Source organism: Cygnus atratus, chromosome 26 (genome assembly GCF_013377495.2).
Source record: "Cygnus atratus isolate AKBS03 ecotype Queensland, Australia chromosome 26, CAtr_DNAZoo_HiC_assembly, whole genome shotgun sequence".
NCBI classification, from domain to species: domain Eukaryota; kingdom Metazoa; phylum Chordata; class Aves; order Anseriformes; family Anatidae; genus Cygnus; species Cygnus atratus.
Genome location: NC_066387.1, coordinates 962,889 through 987,747, shown reverse-complemented (window position 1 = coordinate 987,747; position 24,859 = coordinate 962,889). Strand labels below are relative to the sequence as shown.

At 62.4% G+C, this 24,859-nt stretch overlaps 3 protein-coding genes across 7 annotated transcripts; all 3 read right to left on the bottom strand.

Annotated features, from left to right (window-relative positions):
• Positions 1-3,913: 3,913 nt before the first annotated feature.
• On the bottom strand, positions 3,914-4,510 carry DIRAS1 (DIRAS family GTPase 1). Its single transcript, XM_035571398.1, has one exon. The coding sequence runs from the start codon at positions 4,508-4,510 to the stop codon at positions 3,914-3,916; it is 597 nt and encodes a 198-aa protein (XP_035427291.1).
• Positions 4,511-9,499: 4,989 nt separating this feature from the next.
• On the bottom strand, positions 9,500-14,809 carry SLC39A3 (solute carrier family 39 member 3). 4 transcript variants are annotated; one of them, XM_035571404.2, is made up of 5 exons: positions 14,751-14,809; positions 13,670-13,760; positions 11,746-12,398; positions 11,375-11,651; positions 9,500-10,766 (listed from the first exon to the last, which is right to left on the bottom strand). In XM_035571404.2, exons 4-5 carry the CDS (start codon positions 11,579-11,581, stop codon positions 10,032-10,034), a joined length of 942 nt encoding a protein of 313 aa, XP_035427297.1. In that variant the 5' UTR covers positions 11,582-11,651; positions 11,746-12,398; positions 13,670-13,760; positions 14,751-14,809; the 3' UTR covers positions 9,500-10,031. The 4 variants fall into 4 exon arrangements, with proteins under 4 accessions (XP_035427297.1, XP_035427295.1, XP_035427299.1 ...); XM_035571402.2 differs by having other exon boundaries at positions 11,375-12,398; XM_035571406.2 differs by lacking the exon at positions 11,746-12,398.
• A 933-nt stretch (positions 14,810-15,742) lies between these two features.
• On the bottom strand, positions 15,743-24,799 carry SGTA (small glutamine rich tetratricopeptide repeat co-chaperone alpha). 2 transcript variants are annotated; one of them, XM_035571369.2, is made up of 12 exons: positions 24,712-24,799; positions 24,220-24,356; positions 22,677-22,780; positions 22,381-22,465; positions 21,662-21,761; positions 20,444-20,548; positions 20,117-20,255; positions 19,187-19,249; positions 18,722-18,759; positions 17,779-17,868; positions 17,437-17,560; positions 15,743-17,115 (listed from the first exon to the last, which is right to left on the bottom strand). In XM_035571369.2, the coding sequence occupies exons 2-11, from the start codon at positions 24,317-24,319 to the stop codon at positions 17,446-17,448; spliced, it is 939 nt and encodes a 312-aa protein (XP_035427262.1). In that variant the 5' UTR covers positions 24,320-24,356; positions 24,712-24,799; the 3' UTR covers positions 15,743-17,115; positions 17,437-17,445. The 2 variants fall into 2 exon arrangements, with proteins under 2 accessions (XP_035427262.1, XP_035427263.1); XM_035571370.2 differs by having other exon boundaries at positions 15,743-16,948.
• Between the last annotated feature and the right edge of the window lie 60 nt (positions 24,800-24,859).

The following is a 24,859-nucleotide window of genomic DNA, read 5'->3' as shown; positions in this document are numbered from 1 at the left end:
CGGGGGGGGGGGGGGGACACATTGGCGGGGGAGGGGGGGGTGGATGCTCAGCACATGCCCGTGCCCCCCCCCACCCTGTGCCCCCACCGGGCCCGGTGGGCAGCAGCGGGGCCGTGGGTGCAGGATCGGTGCTCAGGGCGCAGGGCTCAGGGTGCAGGGCCCCCGCCGCAGACCCCAGCCCGGGGCCCCCCCCATCTCTGGTACTGCAGCCGGGGGGGGGGGGGGGCCTCATGCTCGGCTTCGCCTCGTGCCCCCCCCCCCCCCCCCCCCCCCCCCCCAGCGCAGGCCCCCAGGGAGAGGAAGGGCTGCGGGCCCTTTCCTCCTTCTGAGTCACCATTCCCTGGCCTCTGGCTCCTCCTGCCTTCCTGACTGCCCTGGGGGGGCTGGGGGGGGGGGGGCCGAAATCCAGCTGGACCCCCCCCTTCCCCCCCCGCCACCCAGTGCCCCCCAGCACCGCAGGGCAGCCGGGCTCCTGCGCCTCGCGCCAACGCAGGGGGGGACCCGCAGCCCCCCCAGCACCGGGGGCTGAGCCGCCCGCAGCCCCCAACCAACCCCCCCGTGGTTTTACAGCCGGGGGGGGGGGGGGGGGGGGGGGGGGGGACAAGGGGAAAATCCCGGCGGGTGAATCAGCGGCGGGCGGCGGTCACGGGGCGCAGGAAGCCCGGCGGCCCCCCCCCCCCCCCCCCCCCAACGATGCCCTGAATCAGGGCTTTGGTTCCCGGGCCACCGGGGCCTGGCTCTCGAGGTGCAGCGAGGGGCACGGCCCCGGGGGGCACACGGGGATGGGGGCCGTGTTCTTGGGGTGCACCAGTATGCACCAGCTGCACCAGTTGCAGCTCCCATTGCCGCTGGAGAAGCAGTGGTGTGAACCACCGGGCGTTCGCAGCCTGGTGTTTGGGTTGCGGAGCGGTAATCCCGTTAGCGGGCAGAAGGCCGATTCCCCTAATCCCGTTTGCGCCCATATGGCTCCGCCACCCTGCGGCTCCAGCCATGCATGGGGGGGGGGCGGGGGGGGGGCAGTGTGACCCCCCCCCCCCCAGCACCCCGGAGCTCTTTGTGGGTCTCAAAACCGAATTTATTTTTGGCTGCTCATGGATCAGGAATCACGGGGCCGCGCCAGCCCCCGGTGCTGCCTCCTGCAGGTTTGGGGGGCTCGGGGTGCCCCCAGCCCAAGGGCACGGGGGGCAGAGCCGCCCCGACCCTCCTGCGAGCCAGAGACCATCGCTGGGAGCAGGGGCACCCCGAGGGACCAGGAGCACCCCGAGGGACCAGGAGCACCCCGAGGGATGTCCCGAGGAGCACCCCGAGGGACCAGGAGCGCCCAGAGGGGCGTCCCAAGGAGCATCCTGATGGACACCCCGAGGGACACCCCCAGCTTCAGCAGGACCATGCCCCCCCCCCCCCGGGGACAGCCCCCTGGGGCAGCAGCCCCCAGTTCTGCCCAGTTTGTCCCCAAAGAGCCTTTCGCCCCCCTCGTGTTGCCCCGGGGATGCTGAGACCTGGCCCAAGGCCATGGACACGGGGAGGAGCGCGCCGTGCCGTGCCGTGCCGTGCCGTGCCGTGCCGTGTCCCTAATGCCTGAGCCCGTTTCCATCTCCCACAGTTCAGCCCCACACGGTGCTTTGATGTCAGAGGAGGAAGAACTAAGCCAGGATGGGGGGGGGGGGGGGGCGGTGGGGGGGCCTGGTCCGGGCCCCTCTTTCTGCTTCCATTTGGAGGTGGAAACGGAATACGGGGGAGAGGCTGGTATGGGAACGGGGGGGGACGAGGGGCACAGGAACGGGGGCAGGACTTCCAGATTTTGTCCCCAGGCTGAACACGCTGCAGAGCGGCTGTAACCCAGGGTGGGTTTTGGTGCACGAGACCTGATTTGGGGATTTTTGACCCCCCCGGGGATACCTGTGAGCCTTCCAGCCGGGCCCAGGCCTCCGCCACCCCGGGGGGTCCCAGCGGGTGGGGACCAGCGCCGGGTGTCCCCGTGCCCTCATGTGCCCGTCCCGCTCACCTCCTGGGGACACGGGGGACGGGAGCGGTTCCCATGGCTGGTGCCAGGGCGCTGTGACACCCCCTGGGTGCCGTGACATCCCCGGGGCGCTGTGCCTGTCCCCATGGTGCTGATTGACCCCGCGGACCCGTGAGCGTCCTGGCAGAGCTGCGCCTGTCCCCGGGGAGCTGTGACATCCCCACGGGGCCGTGACATCCCCACAGAGCTGTGACATCCCTACAGGGCCGTGACATCCCCACAGAGCCGTGACATCCCTACAGGGCCGTGACATCCCCACGGGGCCGTGACATCCCCACAGAGCCGTGACATCCCTACAGGGCCGTGACATCCCCACGGGGCCGTGACATCCCCACGGAGCCGTGACATCCCTACAGGGCCGTGACATCCCCACGGGGCCGTGACAACCCCACGGGGCCGCGCCATCCCCGTGGAGCCGTGCCCTTGCCGAGGCCCTTGCGGCCCGTGCGGCCCCGCTCCCCCCCGTCCCCCCCGCCCGCACCCGCGTGCCCACGCGGCCGCAGCGCCCGGGGAGCAGATGGTTGCCGTGGCAACTGGCACGATGACGCAGGCCCCGCGCTCCCACCCCCTCCCCACGGGGACGCCAGCCCGCGCTGGCAGCGGGGGGCGGGGGGCACCCACCGGCGGCCCCCATGCGCGGGCACGCGGGTGCGCACGGCGAGCGCTCGTGCACGCACGCACCTGCATAGGCACATGCACGCGCACACGTGCACACACACGCACGCACACACACGTGCATGCACACACACGCACGCACACGCACGCACACCCCCTTATCTTCCCTTCCCCCCCCCCCCCCCCCACCAGGGGCTCACCGCAGGGCCCGAGCCCCCCGGTCCAGCCGCTCCGCGGGGACGCAGGAGCGTTTCTCATCTCTTTATTGAAGGAAGACTATTTCTAGAATAAAGGCTACATCGTCACGTCACCTTGTCCCTTGGTCGGTCGGGTCGTGGTGTAAAACGCCGGGGGGAGCAGGGAGCGGGCGCAGCACGGGGGGGGGGGTGGGGGGGCCGCCCTGCTCTTGACACCCCTGCGGCGTGGGGGCTGCACGGCCCCGGGGCAGGGGGAGCGGGGCCGGAGCGAGGGGCGAACCCCGCAGGGACGGGGGGCTGCTGGCGGCGCGGGGGCCCCACTCCGGCCGGGGGGAACAAGCTGGGGCTCCATGGGGCCAGGGGGGCAGCGGACGGTGGGTGCTGGGGATGGGGGGGGGGGGGGGCTGCAGAAGAGGGGGGGACCCTGACCGCATCACAGCCGGTGGGGGTGCTGGGGGGGGCTCTGCATCCGAGCTCGCCAGGATTGTGCTGGGTCAGGACCTCGGTCGGACCCGATGCTTTGTGCTTGGGCTGGCGGCTCCGGGCTGCGGGGGGGGGGGGGGCCCGGCGCTGGGGATGGGGCTGGGGGCTCTGCGGGCAGTGGGGCGCAGCTGGGGGGGCTCCTGCCCAGGGAAGAGCACAGCAAGGGGCACGGGGAGAGCCTGGGAGTTGCGTGACTGTCACCTGGGGGGTGACACCGCCTCCCCTGCCTGGCACCGTCCTTCCCATGCACGGGGACCGAGGTGGGCTGGGGGGGCCGGGACCTGGTCCGTGGCCCCAGGCTCTGCTCCCGGTGGGGTCCCCACGCGCCGCCCCCGTCCCCGTGTGCCAGTGTCCGGTCGTGCTGCGGTGTGTGGACGTGTGCCCGGCCTCGTGTCCCCGTCCATGTCCCCACGGGTCCATGGCCCAGCCCCGCCATCGCCCCCCAAACCTGGGGCCGCCAACCTGCCGCAGCCTCCCCGCACGGCCACGGCGAGCGCGGGGAGGGTGAGGGGACGGCCCCGCTGCGACGCCGATGTCCGGCCATGGTGGGGGGAGGGAAGGGAGACAGGGGGGGCGTGCGGGCCAGTCCGGGGCTCTACATGATGCTGCACTTCCCCTTGATTTTGTCTGTCCTCTTCTGCTTGCTGGAGCGCTTGCCGTCGATGGTGAGGCTGACGTTCCTCCTCTTCTCCAGGTTCAGCAGCTCCTGGAAGAGCTCCTTGACGTTGTAGTTCATCTTGGCCGAGGTCTCCATGAAGGCGCACTTCCACTCCTTGGCCACGGCCTCCCCCTCTCTGCTCTCCACCTCCCGCTGGGTCTCGTCGCACTTGTTGCCCACCAGCATGATGGGGATGCTCTCCACGCTGCCCTTGATCTGCACGATCTGCTGGTAGATGGGCTTCAGCTCCTCCAGGGACTGCTTGCTAGTGACGGAGAAGACCAGGATGAAGGCATGGCCCTTGGAGATGGACAGGCGCTGCATGGCCGGGAACTGGTGGCTGCCCGTGGTGTCGGTGATCTGCAGGGTGCAGACGCTCTTGTCGCAGCTGATCACCTGGCGGTAGGTGTCCTCGATGGTGGGGATGTAGGTGTCCCGGAACGTCCCCTTCACGAAGCGCAGCACCAGCGAGCTCTTGCCCACGCCGCCGGCGCCGAACACCACCACCCGGTAGTCGTTGCTCTGCTCCGGCATCTTGCCCCGGAGAAGCTGCCGCCGCTGCAAGGAGAGGGCAGAGGCGCGCGTCACAGTGCCAGCGGGGGCTTCGGGATGGAAACCCCCTGCGCCAGCCTGGGGGAGCGATAGGGACCCCCCAGCCCCGCAGCCCCTTGCGATCCCCCTGCTCCGACGGTGCTGACATCCCGGATACAGCGGGGGGGTCCCGGGACCCCCCCAGTGCCGAGCCTCCCCCTGCCCTTGGGACGCCCTTGCCGGGCAGCGGGGCGGGATGGCGCTGGTCCGCCCGCCCGGGGTGCAGCAGCTCTCGCTATTTTTACCAGCCCCCCGTGCCGCGGCCATATGGCCGAGCCACAGCCACCGGCGCAGCAGCTGCGGCTGAGGCTGCCAGAGGGGGGGGGGGTCACGGCGGGCACCCCGGCAGCGGGAGCAGTGCCGTGGGGCAGCCCCCGGCCCAGCGAGGAGCCAGCGGCACCCGCAGCCCCTCCGGCTCTGCCACGGCGCCGGATCTGCTGCGTAAGGAGGTGCCATTTCACGCACAGTCCTCGGCGCCTGCTGCGCTGCCCCGTGCCGTCGCTCCGCTCCGCTCCCAGCCCGGGGACAGAGCGGGGCTGCAGGCACCGGGGGACGGTGACACACGGCCACGGGTGACACACGGCCATGGGCTCGTGGCCTGCCAGGTCCCCACGAGATGTCCCCGTGCGTGCAGGAGCATCTTGGCTCCCCAGGCAGAGCGTGATGGTTTGGAGACGTTAAGGCTGCCGTGGGGCTGCGTTCCCAAAGGAGCCATCCCAAAGGCACTTGGAGGGATGGGAACGGGCACCTGAGCAGGGCACCAGGGCACGGTTTGGGTTTGGATGGCTGGGTTTGGGGTCAGGTCTGTCCTGCTCCCATGGGTGCCCCAGCTCCCTTGGCCCCATGCACATCCAGGGGACCCCGCAGGCTCCCAGTGCCCCAGCACGTCCCCAGGCACCCGGGCGCGCACGTGGCTGGGGCAGGAGCCCATCGCCGTGGCCTCGGCACCGAGGAGCCCGTCCTGCTTCGGGTCCTGCAGCACGGGGCAGGAAAATGCCCCCATGGGTCCGGAGGCGTCATGGGCACGCGGACACGGAGCAGAGGCCGTGGCTGAGCCGGTGTCTGGGGATGCCAGACCTCGGTCCTGCCGGTCCCACCTGCCCGCGGCGCAGCCAAAGGTGCCCCCGGCCCCACTGCCACGGCGTGGGGCACTGGGGGGGCAGGATGGGGCCTCTGCAGCACCCAGGGGTGCTCCTGGGCCCCGTGGCATTGCCTGGCCCCCATCAGCCCCTCGCTCTGTGAAAACCCCTGCTCCTGGGCATGGGGCCTGATCCTGCCGGGGCTCTGCACCCCCAGCACCCCCACGCATCCTCCAGCTCAGCGCCCCCCCAGCGCCGGGGGAGACAAACAGCGGATGTGGGGCCGGGGATGAGGATGGAGGGAGGGAGAGGGGCAGGATGGGGAGGGAGGAGAGGGACGGGGATGGAGAGAGGGGGAAAGGGGATGGAGAGAGGGATGGGGAGGGAGGGATGGGGAGGGAGGAGAGAGGGACGGGGATGGAGGAGCAGCAGGAGGAGGATGCTGGAGGGGCAGGATGGGGCTGGAGGATGGGGACAGGGACGGGGACAGGGGCAGGGGCGGGCCCGGGTCCCCGCCCCGCTCCCGGCCGTGCCCTGCCCTTGCCGGGGGCCCCCCCCCGCCCGCCCCCCGGCCCCGTTCCCGGTCCCCCCGCGGGGCGCATTGCGGTGCCGCCGCCTCACCGTGTCCTGCCCGGGATCCGCCCTTGGCTGCGGGCTGCGCGGCGGCCTCAGCGCATGGCCCGGCCCGGCCCGGTGCGGTCCCGGCGCGGCGGCTCCGGTCCGCCCGGCTCGGCTCGGTTCGGCTCGGTACGGCCCGGCCCGGCCCGGTCCGGTCCGGCGGGGCCGGCAGAGGTGCGGCGGGGCCGGAGGGGCTTCGCACGGCTCGGCTCGGTTCGGCACGGCTCGGTTCGGCACGGTTCGGCTCGGCTCGGCTCGGCACGGCTCGGTGCGGTGCGGCGCGGCCGCCGCAGAGCCGATCCCGCCCCGCCGCCGGCCCCGCCCGCCGCGCCCGCCCCGCCGGACCCCCGGGCTCAGCCCCGAGCCGAGCGGGACCGGGCCGGGGGGACAGGGACGGGGACGGGGACAGGGATGGGGACGGGGGGACAGCTGGGGATGGGGACGCACCGACAGGGATGGGACAGACGGACAGGGACACACAGACAGGGGTGGGGACAGATGGACAGGGATGGGGACGGGGACAGACGGACAGCTGGGGATGGGGACAGACGGACGGGGATGGGACACACGGATGGGGATGGGACACAGACAGGGATGGGGACAGACGGACAGGGACGGGGACAGGGACGGAGACAGATGGACAGGGACACACGGACGGGGACGGGACACACGGACACAGGTGGGAACAGAGGGACACAGGGATGGACACGGACACACCTGACCCGCAGCAGACGGACACACAGACAGGGACACACCGCCGCAGGGACACCTGTACGGGGACCCACGGCAGGGGACAGGGGGACACCCGGGCGGGGACAGGGGGCTCTCAAAGCCCCCAAGGCCGTGGGCAGTGGGGCCGGGCTCTGGGGCCAGCGTCCCCCTGCCGCCCCCAGACACACCAGCACCGGGGGCTCCGTCACCGGCCCCAGGGCTCCCGCGTGCCCCCGGGGTCTGCAGGCCCCGCGTGGGGCCGGGGGCAGCGGCGCTGGCGGGGGGCTGCCGGGTGGCACGGCCGGGCCTCGTGACTCCCGCTCCCTGACGAGCGGCAGCAATTAAAATCCGCAGCTGCTATTAATAGCTGCCGGCGGAGCAGCGGGGCCACGGCACCCAGCGACACGCACCCCACCGTGAAACACCCCCCCCCCCCCCCCCCAGGCCATGAGCCCCCGCAGGGGGACACCGGCCTCGTCCCAGGGGGCCGGTGGCCACAGCCCCCTGTCCCCGACGAGCCGCCCCGCAGCGTTATGAGCCGGCCGGGTACTACTCGTTAGAGGAAATGAATGAGTTTCCTTGATCATTTTAGCTGCGGCTCCTCCTCCGTTCATTCACTCCCCAGCTCCCCGCGACGCCTTACGCAACGGGGGCTCTGCTGGCTGCTGCGGGGCGGCCGCGCACGCGCGGCTGCAAAGGGATGAGGCTGCGGGGATGGGGAAGGGGGCTGCACGGGGGGGCTGCACGGAGGGGCTGCTGCCCTTCCCCGCTCCCCCGGGAGCTCGGGCACGTCCCCGGGCTGGGGCAGGGGCATCCGGGTCTGATCCGGGCACCCAGAGATGGTGGCGAGGTGGGGGGCTGTGAATAAACACGCGGCACCGACGTGGAGAAGGGCAGGGTGTTTATTGGGAGCAGCACATCAGGTTTCTTCCTCCTCCAAAGGCAGGAGCCGGCTGTCAGTGACAGGCAAAGCCCCCCCTGGTGCCAGGGACCCCCCCCAGCCGTGTGGCCCCCGGCCAGGCTGCTCCCTGCTGCCTGCTCCCACAGCCCATCGGGACAAAAAAAGGTGGAAAACCGGGGATCCAGCGCGTCCCCCCCCCCCCCCAAACTGCCCACAGCCGCCCCACCTGCCATGAGGGGCGGCAGTGATGCTCTGTGAGACCCCTCCGCCCCCCCAGCTGGGGGAAGGACCCCTACAAATAGAGCCAGTAGCTGCGAAAACAAAACGACACGGGAGATGGAGGCAGAAACAAAGGATCCAGCATCCCACCTGCCCGGGACCAGCGGCGGTCGGTGAGCAGCAGAAAGCAGCAGGCCCCGCACGCCCGCCCCAGGCTGCTGGGGGAGGTGAAATAACACACACAGGTTCACCACGTCGAGGCAAATTACATTCTCGTCAGGCCCTGCTAATTTGTGTCATCGGAGGCCCAAAATAACCCTCCCCCCCACCCCCACCCCCACCCCCTTCCCGCTCCAGGTTTTTCAAAGCAAAGATTAATTGACTTTGGTAGGTTGCAGCAATTAAAACGCCGAGCACCAGGCCCTGTCAGACGATCCCCATCAGCTTCCATATGCTGCAGCTGTGCCAACCGCTGCTCCAAGATGCCGTTTCACAGCCTCCTCGCTGCTCGCCTCGGTTGTAGCAGGGGGGCTGCGCCGCGGCTCGGCCGGCTCTATAACGTCGTTATAATTCCATCAGCGCCTGCAGAAGCTCTGCTCTGCCTGGGGGAGCTGCGGCAGGAGCGATGGCCACGTCTAATTAAAATGCATCTCCTGCGAGGAGGAGCAGCGCGGCCGGGGGGGGAGCGGAGGGGGCACGCTCTTGCTGCCAGCCTCTGATCCGGGCTCCCGAACACGAGGGATCGCCGCGGGATCCAGGCACGCCGAGCTCCCCCGGGGACGCACCCCGGAGGCGCAGCGAGATCGGCTTGCGCGCAGTCAGATGGTGACTGCCTTAATCAGCCCTGCGGCTCACAAACCCCGGCGGGGGGGGGGGAGAGATTTCTCCTCTTCTCCTTTGAAAACACCGGCAGAGCGCCCCGCACGGTCGCCGTAACGCGGCTCGCGCGTCGCCCAGGCGCAGGAGCCCGCTGCCAGCCGGGGCTGAGGCCGGGGAGCAGCCCTGCAGCTGCGCCTGGTGGAGGCTGCTCGGCCCATTTCACTGCAGACGATTCAAACGCGAGCGCTTGCCCTGAAATATTAATGCTGGAAATTGCTGCCGCCCATTTCCTACGCGCTAACGGATCCCGGGCTTCAGGTACGGACGTGAGAACTCTCCAACGATGCACTGACACGGCCGCAGGTTTTCTTCAGGGAACGCGCAACACACGGATGAGGCGAGGAGAACGAAGCACGGGATGGGGCACGGCCCAGCCTCGCTTCTGCCGTTAATCACTCTGAGAAAGAAAAGCTCCCGGAGCCATTTGTGGGTTAAAATGGAAGCTCGGCTCAGTGGGAGCTGTGGCAACAGTCGTACCGAGCAGCCCCAGAAGGGATGTTATTTTTGGCAGCTATTACAACCAGGTTTTGCTCAAAACCAAGCTAGCAAAAGCAGCTTAGCGCAGCTGTGCGAGCCGCGATCCCACCTGCCGCTGACTTTATTTCGGTTACGGTTTCTCACCTCCTCAGAGCCTGGGTGTGAAGGAAGCCGAGGCTCGGCCGGAGTTTTTGCAAGGGGTGTGAGGGGAGGGAGGAAGGGGGCCGGCTGTGCAGATCAACAGGAAACGACGTGCCTGACGAGCTCTGGGAAGGCAGCCTCAGAACCAGCCTCGCAGTGTTTGTTTCCAGTAATCTCTGCACAGGCTGCTGCACCCGCAGACCCGAGGGGCAGGGACGGCGCCTCGTGACACCTACGCTGGGACGCTCCTCGTTTTCCTCTCCCTCTGAGCGCAGAGGAGAAAACCCTCCTCCTTCGGGTCAGTGCCGAAACACCTCCTGGGCCGGGATGTTTCACGTGGCTGCCAAGCTCCAGCGTCCCCCCCTGGCTGACGGCAGGCTCGTCTCGGGGCCGGCCGCAAGGGGCAGGAGGTGAGGTTGGCTCCCCACCGCTCCCGTCCTCACCACTTGAAGAAGACCAGCCCCGCCAGCGCGGCGTAGCCCAGCACCAGGAAGAGGACCTTCAGCAGGCGATCGTTCTTGCCCTCCAGCTCCTTGGCCAGGATCTCAAAGAAGGTGATGAAGAGGAAAGTTCCCCCCGCGACGCCTTGCAGGAGCAGCGAGGCGATGTTGCTGGCGGCGCTCTGGGTGCTCTCGATCCCCATCCCGATGCTAATGCCCAGGGGGATCATCAGGCTCACCGTCACGGCCATCTTCGCCGCGTCCTTCATGGGCAGCGAGGCCTTGGCCATGCTGATGCCCAGCGCCACCGCCACCAGCGTCTCGTGGACGGCAACGCCCAGGAACAAGCTCAGGACTTTGCCGCCTTCCTCCTGCAAGCCCAGCGCCAGTCCCTCGAAGATGGAGTGCGTGCACAAAGCAAAGACCAGGCCGACCAGCCGCAAGGGGCTGGAGCGGGAGAGCTCCTGGACGTTCAGGCCGTGGGAGTGATGGCCGTGCTCGCCGTACAGCGTGCGCCCGCGGGACGAGGCTATGAAGGGGCTCTCGTATTCTGAGTCGCTCCCGACATCCGAACCGGCGTTGAAGGTCTCCAGGTCTATGAAGGAGGGCTTTTCCTTCTGGAAGGTCAAGACGAGCTGCTCCACAAAGACCGTGACGAAGAAGCCGACCATCATGATGGTCTCAGCCACAGGGTAGTCCGTGGTCACGTTCCCTTGCTTAAGAACTTCATCGAGCTAGGACAAAGCACACAGCCCGCAGCGAACCGATCACCTTTGGCTCTCTACAGGCACCCAGGGAGCCGTTGGGAAGCTCTCACAGTTTCCTACAAAGCCCCTTCTGGGAAGAAAGTGTCTGACAGTAGATATGAGGGGGGAAATCTGGGCTCCGTAACGATGAACAATGAAATATTCCTGTTGTGTGCCCACAATGACACTAAGCTGATCTGTGATGCTTTAATACCCTTGTATACAGGCCTCAAGGTAAGAAATTGGGAAGCTATTTGCCTTCCAGCAGGGGGTCGGTGGCTCTCTGAAAGTGTTTCACACACTGGCTCAAGGGCAGGAGCTTGAGCCGAGCCCCACAGGTGATGCTCAGCCTCCTCCTGCATCACAAAAGCTTTCCAAGCAGACTCAGGGGGAGCTGAATGGGAGGCGGGGGCTGCAATCCATGACCTGAAACACCAGAGGTTTCTGAGGGAGCTTAAGGGGCCCCTCTGGCTGGGGATGGCCCCTACACCTCCTCTTGCCCAGGGGCAGGGTTCTGGCAGCCCAGGCTGCTGCTGCTCCCTCACACAGAGTGGCACAGGCTCGCTACAGCTCCCCGCAGGCCCGCAAGCAGTTACCTTTCCTCTCACGGCCGGCAGCAAGGCGTTGAAGCAGGTGGCCAGGAAGACCCCTCCTCCAAAGGAATTGCAGAGGGCGATGACCTTCTTGGAGCGATGAGCCTTCTCGTAATCCGCCTCGATTATCTTGACGGGGAGGAGGGAGCCGGCCAGCATGAGGACGCAGATGCCCAGCAGACACAGCACTTTGGCGACCACGATCTTCATTGCGCCGCCTGGGCGGGCAGCGGGGGCATCAGCAGGCAAACGGCGAGGGAAAGGGGCTCCTGGAGCAGAGCTGTGGGCAGGAGGGAAACGAGAGATTGCCCTGCGTCGGTATTTCTTGTGGAGAAGAGCACCTTGCGTCCCAAACCGCGTGCCAGCCTCTGTACCTTAACTCTCCCCCCTCACGCCCCGGAGGCAGTGGGTGGAGAGATCAGGAGGCACAAAGCGCTCACACCGTGGGGCAAAGGAGCAGGCAGGGAAGAGAATTTAACTGCAGCAAACAGTGACTTGAAAATCTTGCAAGAATTGTACTGACTGCACAAAACTGGCACAGCCTCGGTCTCTTTACGAACACCTACACAGCACCAGGCACAAACCGCTGGATCTTGCCTTAAAATCCACCTGAGCCCAGCCAAAGGACCGAGGCTTTGATGTTAACCACGAGAAATGAACGTGGGCTTGAGCTGGCGGCTCTCAGTTCCACTGAGAAATGAAATTAAAGGCCTCCCTTCAAACGAGAAGAGCAGATTCAGTCCTGAGCCACCGCCACCCTCTTGCCGGGGTGGGTCGCTGCCTCCGCAGGTGGCTGTTTGCTCTGTACCAGGAGCCAGAGGAATTTTTGGTTACCGGTCGATAGGCGGCTCTCCAAAGGGAAAACCTTGGGAGAAACCCCAGGGTTTCTACTGTCCACGGGGTGTGACAAAAGAGAGGCAGATGGTGAGAAAAACGCAAGGTCTGAGCCGCCTAGGTCACGACAACTGACTCAGTCAGAAACGTGTTCTCCTCCAGGTCACGTGCAGCAGCAGTTAAGCGTGTTTTCCTAGAGCCATTTTAAAAAAAAAATAACAACAGAATTAGATCTATTTGTAAAGGCATGAGCGGGTCTCTCTGCTGATGCAGGGATGAGCAGACGCACCGCCAGCACCGGGGCTGAATCAACGCGTGGGGTGAGATCAGTGGCACCCGCAGAGGGCCTCGCGCCTCGCCTCGCAGAGGGTGCCAGACGGCCCCGAGCGCTGACGAGGTGCCACAGCTAACGAACCACCGGGGAACGTCTCCAGCCACGCCGACACTCGCCCCGGTGGTGGTGGACCAGGTGAGTTAATTGGATACCTGGCCACTGGAGCAGCAAATTAACTTGGACACAAAAGATTCCCGAGGCTCAAGTCTCCCTCGAGGGCTGACGGCTTTAACCACTATCAGCGGTTCTGTGCAGCGGGCTGCGTAAACGGGGATTTTATCGCAAGGGACGTTGGGACTGAGTGGCCCCACGCTTGCTGAGGGAGCTGAAGGAGTTGAAGGCCTCTTTCTGAGTTTGCCGTTGGAGCAGGAGCGAACAGAGAGGTCACGGCAGCCTGTCCGGCTGCGGCAGGCTCGGATCTCAGCTGGGCGTCCGCGGAAAGCGACGCTCATCAGCAGAAAACCCAGCTCGGGTGACGCCGATCGACTCGCTCCCCGCTGAACCCGGCAGACGAGCCGGGTCTGAACCAGCCCCGAGCCTGAAATCGTGGCGCACGCTGACAGGGCTCACACAGCGGGCAGCCCACGCGCTGCGGCCGTCGCTGCCGCTGACGAGCGGGGTCCCTCGGGGATGTCGGCCCCGGGCCTGTCGGCGCGGCGCTGACACAGCTCACGAGCCGCGCTGCCCTCGGAAAGCACGCTGCGGCTGCAGCAGCAAAGGAACAAGGAGGTCACCTCGCACGGCGACGGCGTGGCGTTAGGGTAATCCTCTACAAAGGAAATCCCTCCAAAACGGCACCTCGCGGGGTCGCAAAGCAGGAGTGAGGTCGCCTGCTGGGTGCGAAGGCGCCGCCCGCACCTGGTCGGTGAGGTAGGCACACGGCTCCCGGGAGAGGGACACCTGGAGACGTCACTGGAGGAAAAAAACCTGCTTTCCTCCACAATTCGCACCTCATCTGGAGGAAGCCTGGCTTCCGCTCAGAAGCTCGGTAAGCCCTTAGCTTTTTTCCTTTTTTTTTTCCTAGCCCAGCGAAGCCCCCGGCAAAGCCTAAAGCCTCGAGCTCCTCTGGTGCCCCGCGACCTGCGGAGGAAAGCAGCTTAGTGACGAGCGGAGCCGCGCGCCGGGAATACCTCGCGCTTCTCCCGGGCCGCTCTTCCTGGCGGCTCGACGTGCAGAGGTCGGTGCCTCTAACGCCCGGACGACCTCAGCAGCCTGAAAATGCTGTAAAAGAGAATTAACTCAGCGCTGCTCGGCTCACCGTCCCACCCCGAAACGCTCGAGCGGTGAGAAACGCTACGTGAAGCGGAAAGCCTCTGTGGAAAAAAACAAAGCTTTCCTTACGTGTGAGCCCGAAAACCTCAGCTGGGTGCCCCTGCCGGCACCGGAACGGGCCTGGATCCCCCCAGAAGCTCCCCCCCAAAGCCCCCCCAGCCCACTGAGACCACGCAGGGGACGCTGGAGGGGGGGGTTTGGGGAGGGGGCTTTGTCCCAGGGCACGGGCACGGGCTGCTGAGACGCCCCAAAGGAGCGCGGCCGTGGGAGGAGCGGCCTCGACCCTTGTCCGGACCCCAAAACCCTACCGCAGCCCCCTGCCCCCCGCAGTTACCTCAGGAACAGCCTCCAGTTACCCCAGTTACCCCAGTTACAGCCCCCAGTTATCCCAGTTACCTCAATAACAGCCCCCAGTTACCTCAATAACAGCCCCCAGTTACCCCAGGAACAGCCCCCAGTTATCCCAGTTACCTCAATAACAGCCCCCAGTTACCGCAGTGACAGACCCCTGACCGTCCCAGTTACCCCAGGAACACCCCCTGGCCCCCAGTAACCCCCCCAACTGCCCCAGTTACCCCAGTGACACACCCCTGACCAACCCAGTAACCCCACTTACCCACCCACCAGCCCCAGTTGCCCCAGTTAACCCCTCCTGACCGTCCCATTTGTCCCGGTTACCCCTCCTCGACCGCCCCAGTTACCCCAGTAACAGCCCCTGGTCCCCAGTTACCCCCCCCACCGTCCCAGTTACCCCAGTTCCCCCCCGACCGCCCCAGTTATCCCAGTTCCCCACCCCCGACCGCCCCAGTTCCCCCAGTGACAGACCCCTGGCCCCCAGTTCCCCCCCAGCAGCCCCGCCCCCCGCCGTTACCCCGGCAACCTCCCCCCCCCGCCCGCTCCCCGTTGCCCCGGCAACGGCCCCGGCGCCCCCCCACTCACGCGCCGGCTCCCGCTCGCGCCCCGTCCAGGCGGCCCCCGCACAACGCCCGCCCCCGCTCGCGCCCGCCGCCCTCCTATTGGCTGCGGAGGGACAGCGCGGCTGCTCATTGGGCGCGGGGGCCGCCCGTCAGCCCGCCCACGCCCTGCGGCGGGCACGCTGCCAGCGCCCCCGAGTGCGCGGCGGAACGGAGCCCGGCTGGAAACGCGGACCGCGACGGAGCGTTCCGGGGCAACGCCGGGCCCGCAGCGCTGTCCGGGACGGCCGGTGCTGACGGGGCCGGGCCTGGGCCGGGCCTGCACCGGGACCGGCACCGGGACCGGGGGGGCCTCGGCTTCCAGCAGGGCTTGGGCCGGTTGTGGTTAAAGAACCGCGGAAATCCGTTCATTAAAGCGTGGTGCTGCAGGCGGTGTTAAATGCAGGGCTCAGGGGGCTGCAGAGTGAGGGGAAAATGGGTCTAAAAAATAAAAAAATCAGCTTTTTGGGATCCTAAGAGCAGCTTTTTTACACAAAGGTGTAAAAAAAACATCGAGAGAGGTGAGGGAATAAAGCTATGGGCACAACGGAGCGAGCAGCGTAAGGAGCTGGGGGGAGCAGCCCTGAGGAGATACGAAAAGAAGGGGAAAAAAACCATCCTGGTTTCATTATTTTGGACCGTTCACAAATTTTTTCTTTCCACCCTGTCCTATGGTCCTAAAACTTCTCCTTTTGCTTGGTCCCAACACTCAGTTAGCACTTAAAAGGAAGAGGGGGCAGCTGGGGAAAGAAGCAGCCCATCTCCGCTGTGCTGCATGAATACAGCGCCGTGTTTCAGCAGGAAAGGAACAAAAAAGCCTGGACGAGGCGGATAAAACACACCCAGGTGGTGCCTCACAGCCGTCAGGACACCGAGGAGGCTCTGACCCCACACAGAAACCTCCGCAGGCAGCAGCCTCGGAAACGGGCCCAGCCCCAGGTCTTGCTTCACTCACGGGGTCAAGAGGGATCGCAAAGCAAGTGTCCAAATATTTTATTCTTCACAAGTTACATTAACCACGTATTTATGGAGCATTTACAAATCATCCTTTTCTTGATATTAATCGTCAGATACACCTGCTCATCCATACCACCGGGTCTCCTGAAGGGGCGTTTTCCACCTCACGCTCGCCCGCCTCCCAGCCAGATGCTTCCTGAGGCCAGGAACACGCCTTCCCCACCACGACCGAGTGACCAACCCTAAAAACAGTCCTGAGGTCGATACAAAAACCCCCAGCCTCAACTAGTGACTCCTAGGGGAACTTGCCACAGCCTCCCGCTTGCCCTGGGAAGGACAACGGGGAGGTCCCGAGGGTGGAAGGCTGCGGGTCGCTCCCGTCAGCCACCGGAGCCATTCCCCTCGTCCCACCCGCGACCTGCGGGGGCAGAATCGCTCTTTGCCAGGCCCCTGCGTTGAAACCGTGCTGCCCCAGGAGCGTTTTTATTCCTTCTGCTCTCTACTCACGCGCCCTCTATTCCTACCATCAGCACAGTCGACCAGGTTGATTACTTACATGCATAAAAGACAAATTAAAAAGCAGGAGAGAAACCTTTTAAACACCGAAAACATTATATCTTTCTTACTGTCCACCCGACTAGTTCACAGATTGGATCATTCCGACAACATAACCATAATTACTAAACACTAGACAAGTTTTGCCAGGCCTGGGGACGAGCCCCCAGAAGTGTGTCTGGAAACGCTTGCTCCAAGTAGTCCCAACCCCCCCGACACATTAACGCTAACCTTGGGGAGGCGATCGCCAAACCCCACCTATTAACAACCCTGGCGATGCTGCTGCGGACCTGAATGAGAAACGCAGCGAATCTAATCAACAGAAACCCTGCTCCTGGAGACCCCGAGATCCAGGGATCTCCAGAGCGTTCGAACGCTGCCAGCTCGCAGCTGGCACGAAGGTTACGGGGGGCAGGACGGGGCGGGCCTGGAACACTTCTTTGAAGTGGCACGTGGGCAGGAGAGTGAAGACATCCTGTAGTGAAGAGTGCATCGTTCTTCAAAAACGGGTTAAAAAATTCCCATGTAGCAAAGAACATAGAAATGTAACAGTGTAGGTAATTTTCCGAGTCTCTTTAGAAAGGCTGTTGATGCTGGTTTGTGTTCAGCTCGCTGGGTCTTCCAGAAGAAAAAATGAATGGAAAGGCTGAGGGGGAGGAGCAGGGATGAAGACTAGGGAAAGAAAGCGTGAATCTGTCTTTAACATGCAGGTCATATAAAGTATTTTGTGTTTTTTTTTTCCATTTTTTCCCCCTCTTGGACACTTCCGACTCAAGAAATGGCAACACGCACATGGCTTCCAGTTTTTAAAGCAAAGAACATAGTTCCCACGGACTGCGCTGCAGAGACAGGGAGACAAGACATTCGCAAATTCAATTTTGGCGAAAAATAAAGCGTCCCTTTAACGACCGTGAACGCTAGGTAACGAAACTCATTTGTCAGTCACACAACGCGCGAGGGGAGCTCTTATCGCTCCCCAGGGCTAAGCATTGTGCCTCTGAGGCACGGCACCAGCAGTACTGACACAGAGAACCCAGTCTATACAGAGGGGAGGGGAGACACCAAACTGTTAATTTAGGCATGAAGTTTCGCAGCAAAATACTGAAATCCTCCCCGCTAAGCCGGCCACGGTACAGCGGCACTCCTGGCTGCAACCTCACCTGGAATGCTCATTCCTGCTGATCTTCGTTACTGGCACTTGGAGTTCGACTCCTGATCTGGCTTCGTAGCTGCTCTATTAGCTCGGGGTTCTGCTGCTGCATCTGCTGCGCAAACTGCTGGCCCCTGCAGGAGAACAAGCAGCGGTTGTGTCGGTGCTGCGAGGAAATTCTTCACAGCTGACTGTCAAAACCCGGCTCCAACAGGCAGCTCGCGTTACCAAGAGGCAGGGCTTCACCCAGCGTTTAACCTTTCCCCAGCTGTTAACTTAAGCTTTCACTTTTGGTCAGAAAACCTGAAATCCGTTTATTAATTTACTGGGAACGACCCAGCTCCCTACTCACGCTTGTATGAGGCTGGCGAGATCATTCGTGGAGGGGCTGGTGCCTGCTGCTCCCATGGGGTTATGGCCACCAGAAATCATCCCAGACATGCTGTGGAAACAAGAGTCATCGCTCAGAAAACGAAACAAAACACAGGAATTGGTTGTTTTACACAAGGAAGGGAACGTCAGCCTAACGGGAACACAGATTATGGAGTTATCTGTGAGGGAATCTTCTGCAACAACTCTTTATTCATTAACTGCAGAAGAGCAACTGTAACATTAAACTGCACAATACACAGGAATATTTCTAACAGTGTCAGCTACCGTACCCCCAGATATTCCCCCCTCTTTCTGCAAGCCCTGTGCTACGTCTGATTAAAACACTGCCCTTCCTCACCCAGGGTAATTTGCTTGCTCTGAACCTCAGCTGGCAACAGCAGTGGAAGGAGCAGAAGAACCGAATGGAAGTGGCAGCAGACACGCAGCCCTTCAACCAGGTGGCCTCTAACAGTAACCAAAGGACGATCTCGTGGAGGTCTCTGACTCACTGACTACCTGTGCTCTGAAAGCACGGTCAGGTGAGGCACGAGCCTTACTAATTTTACGGATTTGTATTGTCGAAGCAGCTGACAAACACTGCGAATTGATCCTCATGGCTCTGCAGCACAAAGGATGGAAATATCCTCCCAACCGAGTCGGGGATGCGAAATCCTTTCCCCAGACCACATAAATACCGAGCCAAGCCAAACCGACTCCAACTTCCCAAAGGCAATTCCAGTGCCTCGATCTATCCTGCCTCCCTTCGAGGCTCCTCTTCAACAAGGCCAGAGCTCTCCAAACACGTGTTAGCTGAGGAGAGCAGGCTGCCCCGAGGCTGCCCTCCACGCTTCTGGTACCCGCTCCCTCCCCCCAGAGCTTCAAACGAGCGTCTCAGAGGAAACAGAAGACGGGATCAAACTTACAGCTGTTGTACTTGTGGGTTGTTCATTAGGTTAGATGCCTATTTAAAGAGGGGGACAAAAAAAAGGACACCCTATTTAGTCAGAAATGCCTGGGTAAATATGCAGATGTTGTGCCATTCAACTAGGAACAAAGTGAAGACAGAAATACTTGGAAACGGATCAATAGGACAAAAATAGCAAAGAGAAGCACAGCACCACACGCACGACAAGGCTGGTAATGCAGAACAGGCACCCTTTCCACAGCCAGCATATGAAGCCCGTGAGTAAGTCACTGGCTCTTTATTTGACTTCAGTGAAAAATACAAGCACAGCTTCCTCGCAGCGACACCAAAGCGAAGAAATGGAGTGAAAACAAATCTGCTACCGAGACACAGGAACTCCCCAAGCCGTGTACTGACACATCTCACCCTGAACAGAGAACTGCACAGCCCAGACACAGCCTGGCTGTGACCTGTCCAGATTTACCATGCTCATGAAGCCAGGGTTGTTCAGCAAGCCAGCTAAATCAAATCCTCCGGGACCTCCGGTCTGTAAGAAGAAAGACACCACACACAGGTGATGACATCCTCTCGCCTTCCGATGCAACAAACAGCACGTTGAAACGAGCGTTACTTCAGTTCTTCAGCGTTATCAGCACCTGGTCCTTAAACCACAACTAAGGTCAGAGCCTGGGGGCGAGGCTCGCTAAGGGAGGCAGGGGACACGTGCTGGCGGCAGCAATAACGGCACCGCGTGATTCACCGGGCACCTCTCTCACCAGCTGAGGCATGCCAGTGCTGGACTGCTCGACCCCATCGCGCCTGCCGAGTTAAACACATCCACTCGGTCACCTTTGGGCTGGAGAAGTCTTTAGAAGACTGAAAGCCCCTTCAAAATGGAGAATTAACACGGTCCTGAGCACGTCAGCAGGGCAGTTACTGGCTTTGTGACTAGAAAACCGCCAGGATTCTTTTCATATGAAAAAAAAAAAAAAAACACTTGTGGAAGGAAAAAAAAAAGAAAAAAACTAAAAAGTCCTTTCGGTATTGCTAACAGGTCACTAGAAAAAAAAATATCTGGATTTTAGGAGCAGTGGCTTTAATTAAGAAAGGTGCTTAAGGCAAAAAATGCTGTTTGCAAACGCTCCTTCTAATCAGTCTCATTTCCCAGCTCTCTCAAATAAGCCCAAGGTGACTGTGCTCGAGCAGAGCAGTTACTCTCTCTGGATTTTAGTGGAAATGTTCACGGCAGCGCTCATTAACCGTCTCCCCTCCGCCCGCATGCAAGATTTGTATTCTAAACACAACCCAGATCATCAAGCCTCTGCCAGACAGCGCCTGCTAGCACTTACAGTAGCATAATGAAGAAATTTTCTAATCTTACCCACATACAGCAAGCGTTAGCCTCAGAACTTACTGGACTTGGAGTCTCCTTCATCTTCTGTTCGGCTATTTTAAGGTTTGATTTGTATGTGTCGTTGTCTGGATCGAGCTCTAGGGCTTTTTTGTAGTAAACAACAGCTTCTGTGTGTTTATTTAAACTGGAGAGGGCCAAGCTGTTGAAGTGGAAACAGAAGAAAAAGTTACAGAGGTAGATGAGCACTCGCAGACTTCCTCCACCCCCAGCCGAGGTGAAGCCCTGGGTGTTTTTGCACGGCACTCCAGGGCAGAGCACGGCTGATGGTATCAGTGCCACCAGGCACTTTGAGATTAGAATTCTGGCGCCAGAAGCTCCCTTACTTACCCCATTCTGCCATACGCCTTGCTGTAGTTTGGATCGATGCCTATAGCTCGTTCACAGTCTCGGACTGCTCCAGCATAATTTCCTAACTTACTGTACGCAGCAGCTCTGGAGAGAATGGAGAAAGATGTGCAGAAAACACTTACCAGCTCGACTGTGCTGATCGAGGTCACCCCTGCTCCCTCCCTGTGGTGTCCTGCTGCAAAGTCAAGTGTAAACTTGACACAAATCCAGGCCGTACCTACGTGAGCAGGGTGCTATCCAAACACCCAGCTCCGTGCTCTGCTCCTCCTGCAAACAAATCCGGGCTTTCTCCTCCTCACGGCCTTTCCAAGAGGAGGGAGGCAGGGAAGTTTTTCACTCGCTAGCTCACACCATTCCCTCAGCTTCCCTTATGCCTCGATTTCCTAGCCCCAACGACCGTTTCATCCATTTCCTGACAATCTCCACATAAAGTTTCAAAATCAGTTCTCCTCTTACCAAGCTCGCTCAAGCCTCAGTCTTACACCTCTTACTGGCGCCAGGACACCCGCCCAGCACCTCGCTGGATGACCCTCAGGCAGCTAAAACGAGCTCCCAAGAAGTAACTCACCACCTCGCTGGCATGCGTGCACACGAGTTATTCACGTAGCCAGCTGCAGGCCTGTGCTCACGACAAGCAGGTAGCTAAAACCTCGGCTCCCTGTTCTGCTCAAGCAGAGAACTAAATCAAACCCTGACTCAAAGCCATTTTAATTCAATTGTTTTTCCACCAGTTTTCACGTACTTCTGCTCAGAACACCACTGAAAATTAGGAAGGTCACCTGCATGCCTATTTTGCACACGTGTAACTCTCAACACGTACAAAATTCTCAACACCAAGCCTTCAACTCGTCTCACTTCACTCTTTTGTTTATTATCGACCCAGCCTCTCAAACCTGGGCCCTTTATCTTCCTTAAGGAGTTAATTGTATGAAAGCAGACAGTATTTCTTGGCATCCTTGTATCTCCTCCAATGCCTGACAGAGTTTGTTTCCACACCCACATCCTATCTAGAGATGCCAGGGCACAGAGCTGGCAAGAGGCACAGGGAAGTGTGTCACTGAGCTTGGAAAGAGAAAATAATCACAAAGAGCAAGGAACAGAACAATGAGAATGTGGGATTTTGACCAAGCAAGAGTCCTAGGTAAGAAGTAAGGACCAAAACCACAGGCGTACAGGGCTGGAGACAGAGGTCGGTACCTGTTGCAGAAGTAGACGGCATTGGATGGATTCAACTCAATCGCTTTTCCATAGAAAGACACAGCAGCTTCAAAGTTTTCTGCCTTCATTTGTTCGTTTCCTAAAGAGGTGGAGAAAAGGCTCGTCAGCAAGTTAAAACTGGGGACAAACAAAAGCAACAGGCCTGGATCTCCGTTCTAGTGGAGAAAACGGAGCGAGAGAGAAGCCAGCAGCTTGCACCTCTTGCTGATCAAACTGCACGCGAGTGTGAGGCAGGGGATCTGTGTCCTGCACCGCCCTTTCAGTAGGGATCCTGCAAGCTCCTCTGCGCTTCTTCAGCTGCTCTCCCACCTCAGAGGCCTCCCCAGAGCTACACGTACTCCGAGAAGCGCTGCGGTGCACCGGCTCAGAGGCAGTTCTCCGCTGCGCTTCGCTATTCACGCTCTCCTGCGTGGCACAGGAGAGGCAACACGCGGAGACCTCGGCAGGAAAGACGCCGTGTTCCACACAGCGCGGGCCTGTCAGCACGCAAAAGGAACTGCTGACCCAGCTGTCTGCCCAGGTCCTGCGGCAGCTGAATTATGCCAAACCCACACAGGCGTGGAGGAACGAGCAGGAACAAAGGCTCGACCCCCCCCTGCTTGCTTCCCGTTCCGCGCGGTCCCGTGGTGCGGAGCGAATGAAGCCTTCCTCCCCATCCCCGTTTACACCTCGTTACGCCCGGCTCTAGAGGCGGCTACCTTCAGTCTTGAGCCTTTCGGCTTCGGCTATGTCATCTTCAGAGGGGGTGACGGGCTCCGAGTTCGTTCTGGTGTGCTCAGGCTCCTTACAAGGAAAGGGAGAGCGCTGTGCCGAGATGAGGACTCCCACGGAGCAGAACCCAGCCTCCCCCTCCCCGAGCACCGGGCTCGTCAAGCCCAAACCATTTCCCTCCCACACGCCTCCGAGGGGGCAGCAGCGCCGCAGAAATCAGGCGGAGCTCATCGCTTGGGCTGCCTGAACTGAAAGTCAGCGCGCGTTTCGGGTATTTGCTCACCTTTCCTACAGCAGCTTCAAATATTTCAGGAAGAGTCTGGGACACAGCTAGGTCTTGGTCGTCCAGGGAGACCCCAAAAGCTGTCTCCAGGCACTGGATCGCCACTGGACAGGAAGAATCAGGTCATTAGCTCTCCCCATTCTGTCTACGCAGCCCTCTTCCACAGCGCCTGAATTCCTTGCAGTTGAAAATACCAGCAAAAAAAAAAAAAAGAAAAGAAAAACCCACAGCCCACGTACTGCCACACACCAGACCGAGACCCGAATCCTCAGATTCTCTGCAGCGCTTTTTGAGTTCCTGGCACTGCAGCTCACCGTCACCTAGCACGGCTGGATAAAGGTTTGCTTTTACCACGACCTCAGCTTGCCCCAGCACAGCTCTGTGCCCGGCCCGAACTCAGAAGGAATCTGCAGCGGGACTAAAAGCTGAGCACGGACCGACTGAGCCACGCTGCTCCCCTGCATCGAGTCCGGCACCAGAAGGCAGCTCCAGGCTCCTGCTCCGGTTTCACGCCCTGACCACGGCGGGCTCAGCACCTTCACAGGCCTTCTGCAGAGCTGTCAGAACGGGTGCTCCGGCTGGAGCAGGCCTGCCACGCTCCGTGGTGCCGTGCCCAAACCCTGGAGCTGGGCGAACTTCGGCAGGAAGCTCCTAGAAGGCATCAGCCACGACTCCCATCCCGTCGGCACCTTCAGAGGAGGTGCTGGGCTGGAAGTTAGCAGAGCCAGGGCTTCGCTAGCGCTCCCGAAGCTGCCCCCACCTCCTGCCCCACCAGGACAGGAACCCGTTCCCAGCCCGGACAGGGGAATCCAGCAGCGGAGCAGAGCCCGGTGTCACAGAACTCTTGGGCCATACTTTACGGTCTGAGAGCACCAGGAATAAACCCCTGCCAGCCAACGCCCTCCTCCTGCCCTGTCTCCGTCCCCGCCTCGCCCAGGAATGCGCCCACCGCTTTCTGCGGACGCGCCCGTGCTCTCTGTGTGCCAGGGGGGTGATCGTAAAGGCCAAAGACTAAAGCATAAGCTCCTTAAGGAGATCTTTTAGGATCAGCGCGCTCTCGTTACCAGTGAAAGAAGCCCTCTGAGAAATACCTGTGTAAGTTCTCCCGGTCGTGCTGGGGAAAAGCATTTTGACAGCAGAACCGGAAAGCGCCCTGCGAGTATAAGACGCCTCCTTACAGCCCCAGAGTTCTTATTTTACACCATGCTGCGAGACTCCTGACTCCTCCCCACTTAAAATAAAACTTTCTAGGCCTCGAACCCGGGCTCAGGGAGGCTTTTGATCCCAGGCGCGTTCCTTCCTCAAGCTAACCCTCTTTCGCAGGAGGCGACAAGGGATCAGACAAGGAACCAGCACCCCTAGTGCCCCGGATACCTCTCCAAGAGGAAAAACTCCTTCCAAACCCGGAGCAAGCTGTGACGTTCGGGAGAGGACAAGGCAGGGGGCGGTGACCCAAGCGCCCGGGGGCAGCCACCGAGCCCCCCGATTTCCCCAGGTGCCAGCCCCGGGCGGAGGGCGCGGGCACCCCCCCCCCCAAACCGACCTTCCAGGCTCTCCTGCGCGTCGGGGCTCAGCCCCCCGCTCCGCAGCTGCTCGTGCAGGAACCGGACGATGGCGTAGGCCAGGCGCTTCTGCTCCGCCATCCCGGGGGGCGCTCGGTGCCTCCTCGCGGCTCTCACCCTGCGGGGAACGGAGCTGCGTGACCGGGCGGCGGCGGCGGCGGCGGCGGCGGCGGCGGCGGGGCCGGGGCCGGGGCCGGGGCCGGGGCCGGGGCCGGGGCCGGGGCCGCCCTCCCCCCTCCCGGGCCCAGGCCGCGGCCGGTAACGGGAGGCGAAGGCAGCGCTACCGGCACGGCCGCCGCCCCCCTCCCACCCCGGGGCGGCCTAAAAGGACCGGGCAGCGGGCCCACAGCGGCCCCGGGGTCCGCTGGAGGCCCAGGCCGGGGCCTCCCCGCCCCGTAGCGGCCTGGCTGCGGGCCCGGTCCCGGTCCCGGTGCCGGTAGCGGAGGCCCCGGCCCCGCCCCGCCCCCACTCACCGGCCCCGCGCCGCTCGCCTCGGCCAGGGCGGGCGCAGCACTGCGCATGCGCCTCCGCCCCCCCCCCAGCCCGCCCGCCAGCACGGAGGGCGCTGCGCATGCGCGGTGCGCGGAGCTGCTAGGACGGGCTGGAGGCCGGAAGTGGGGG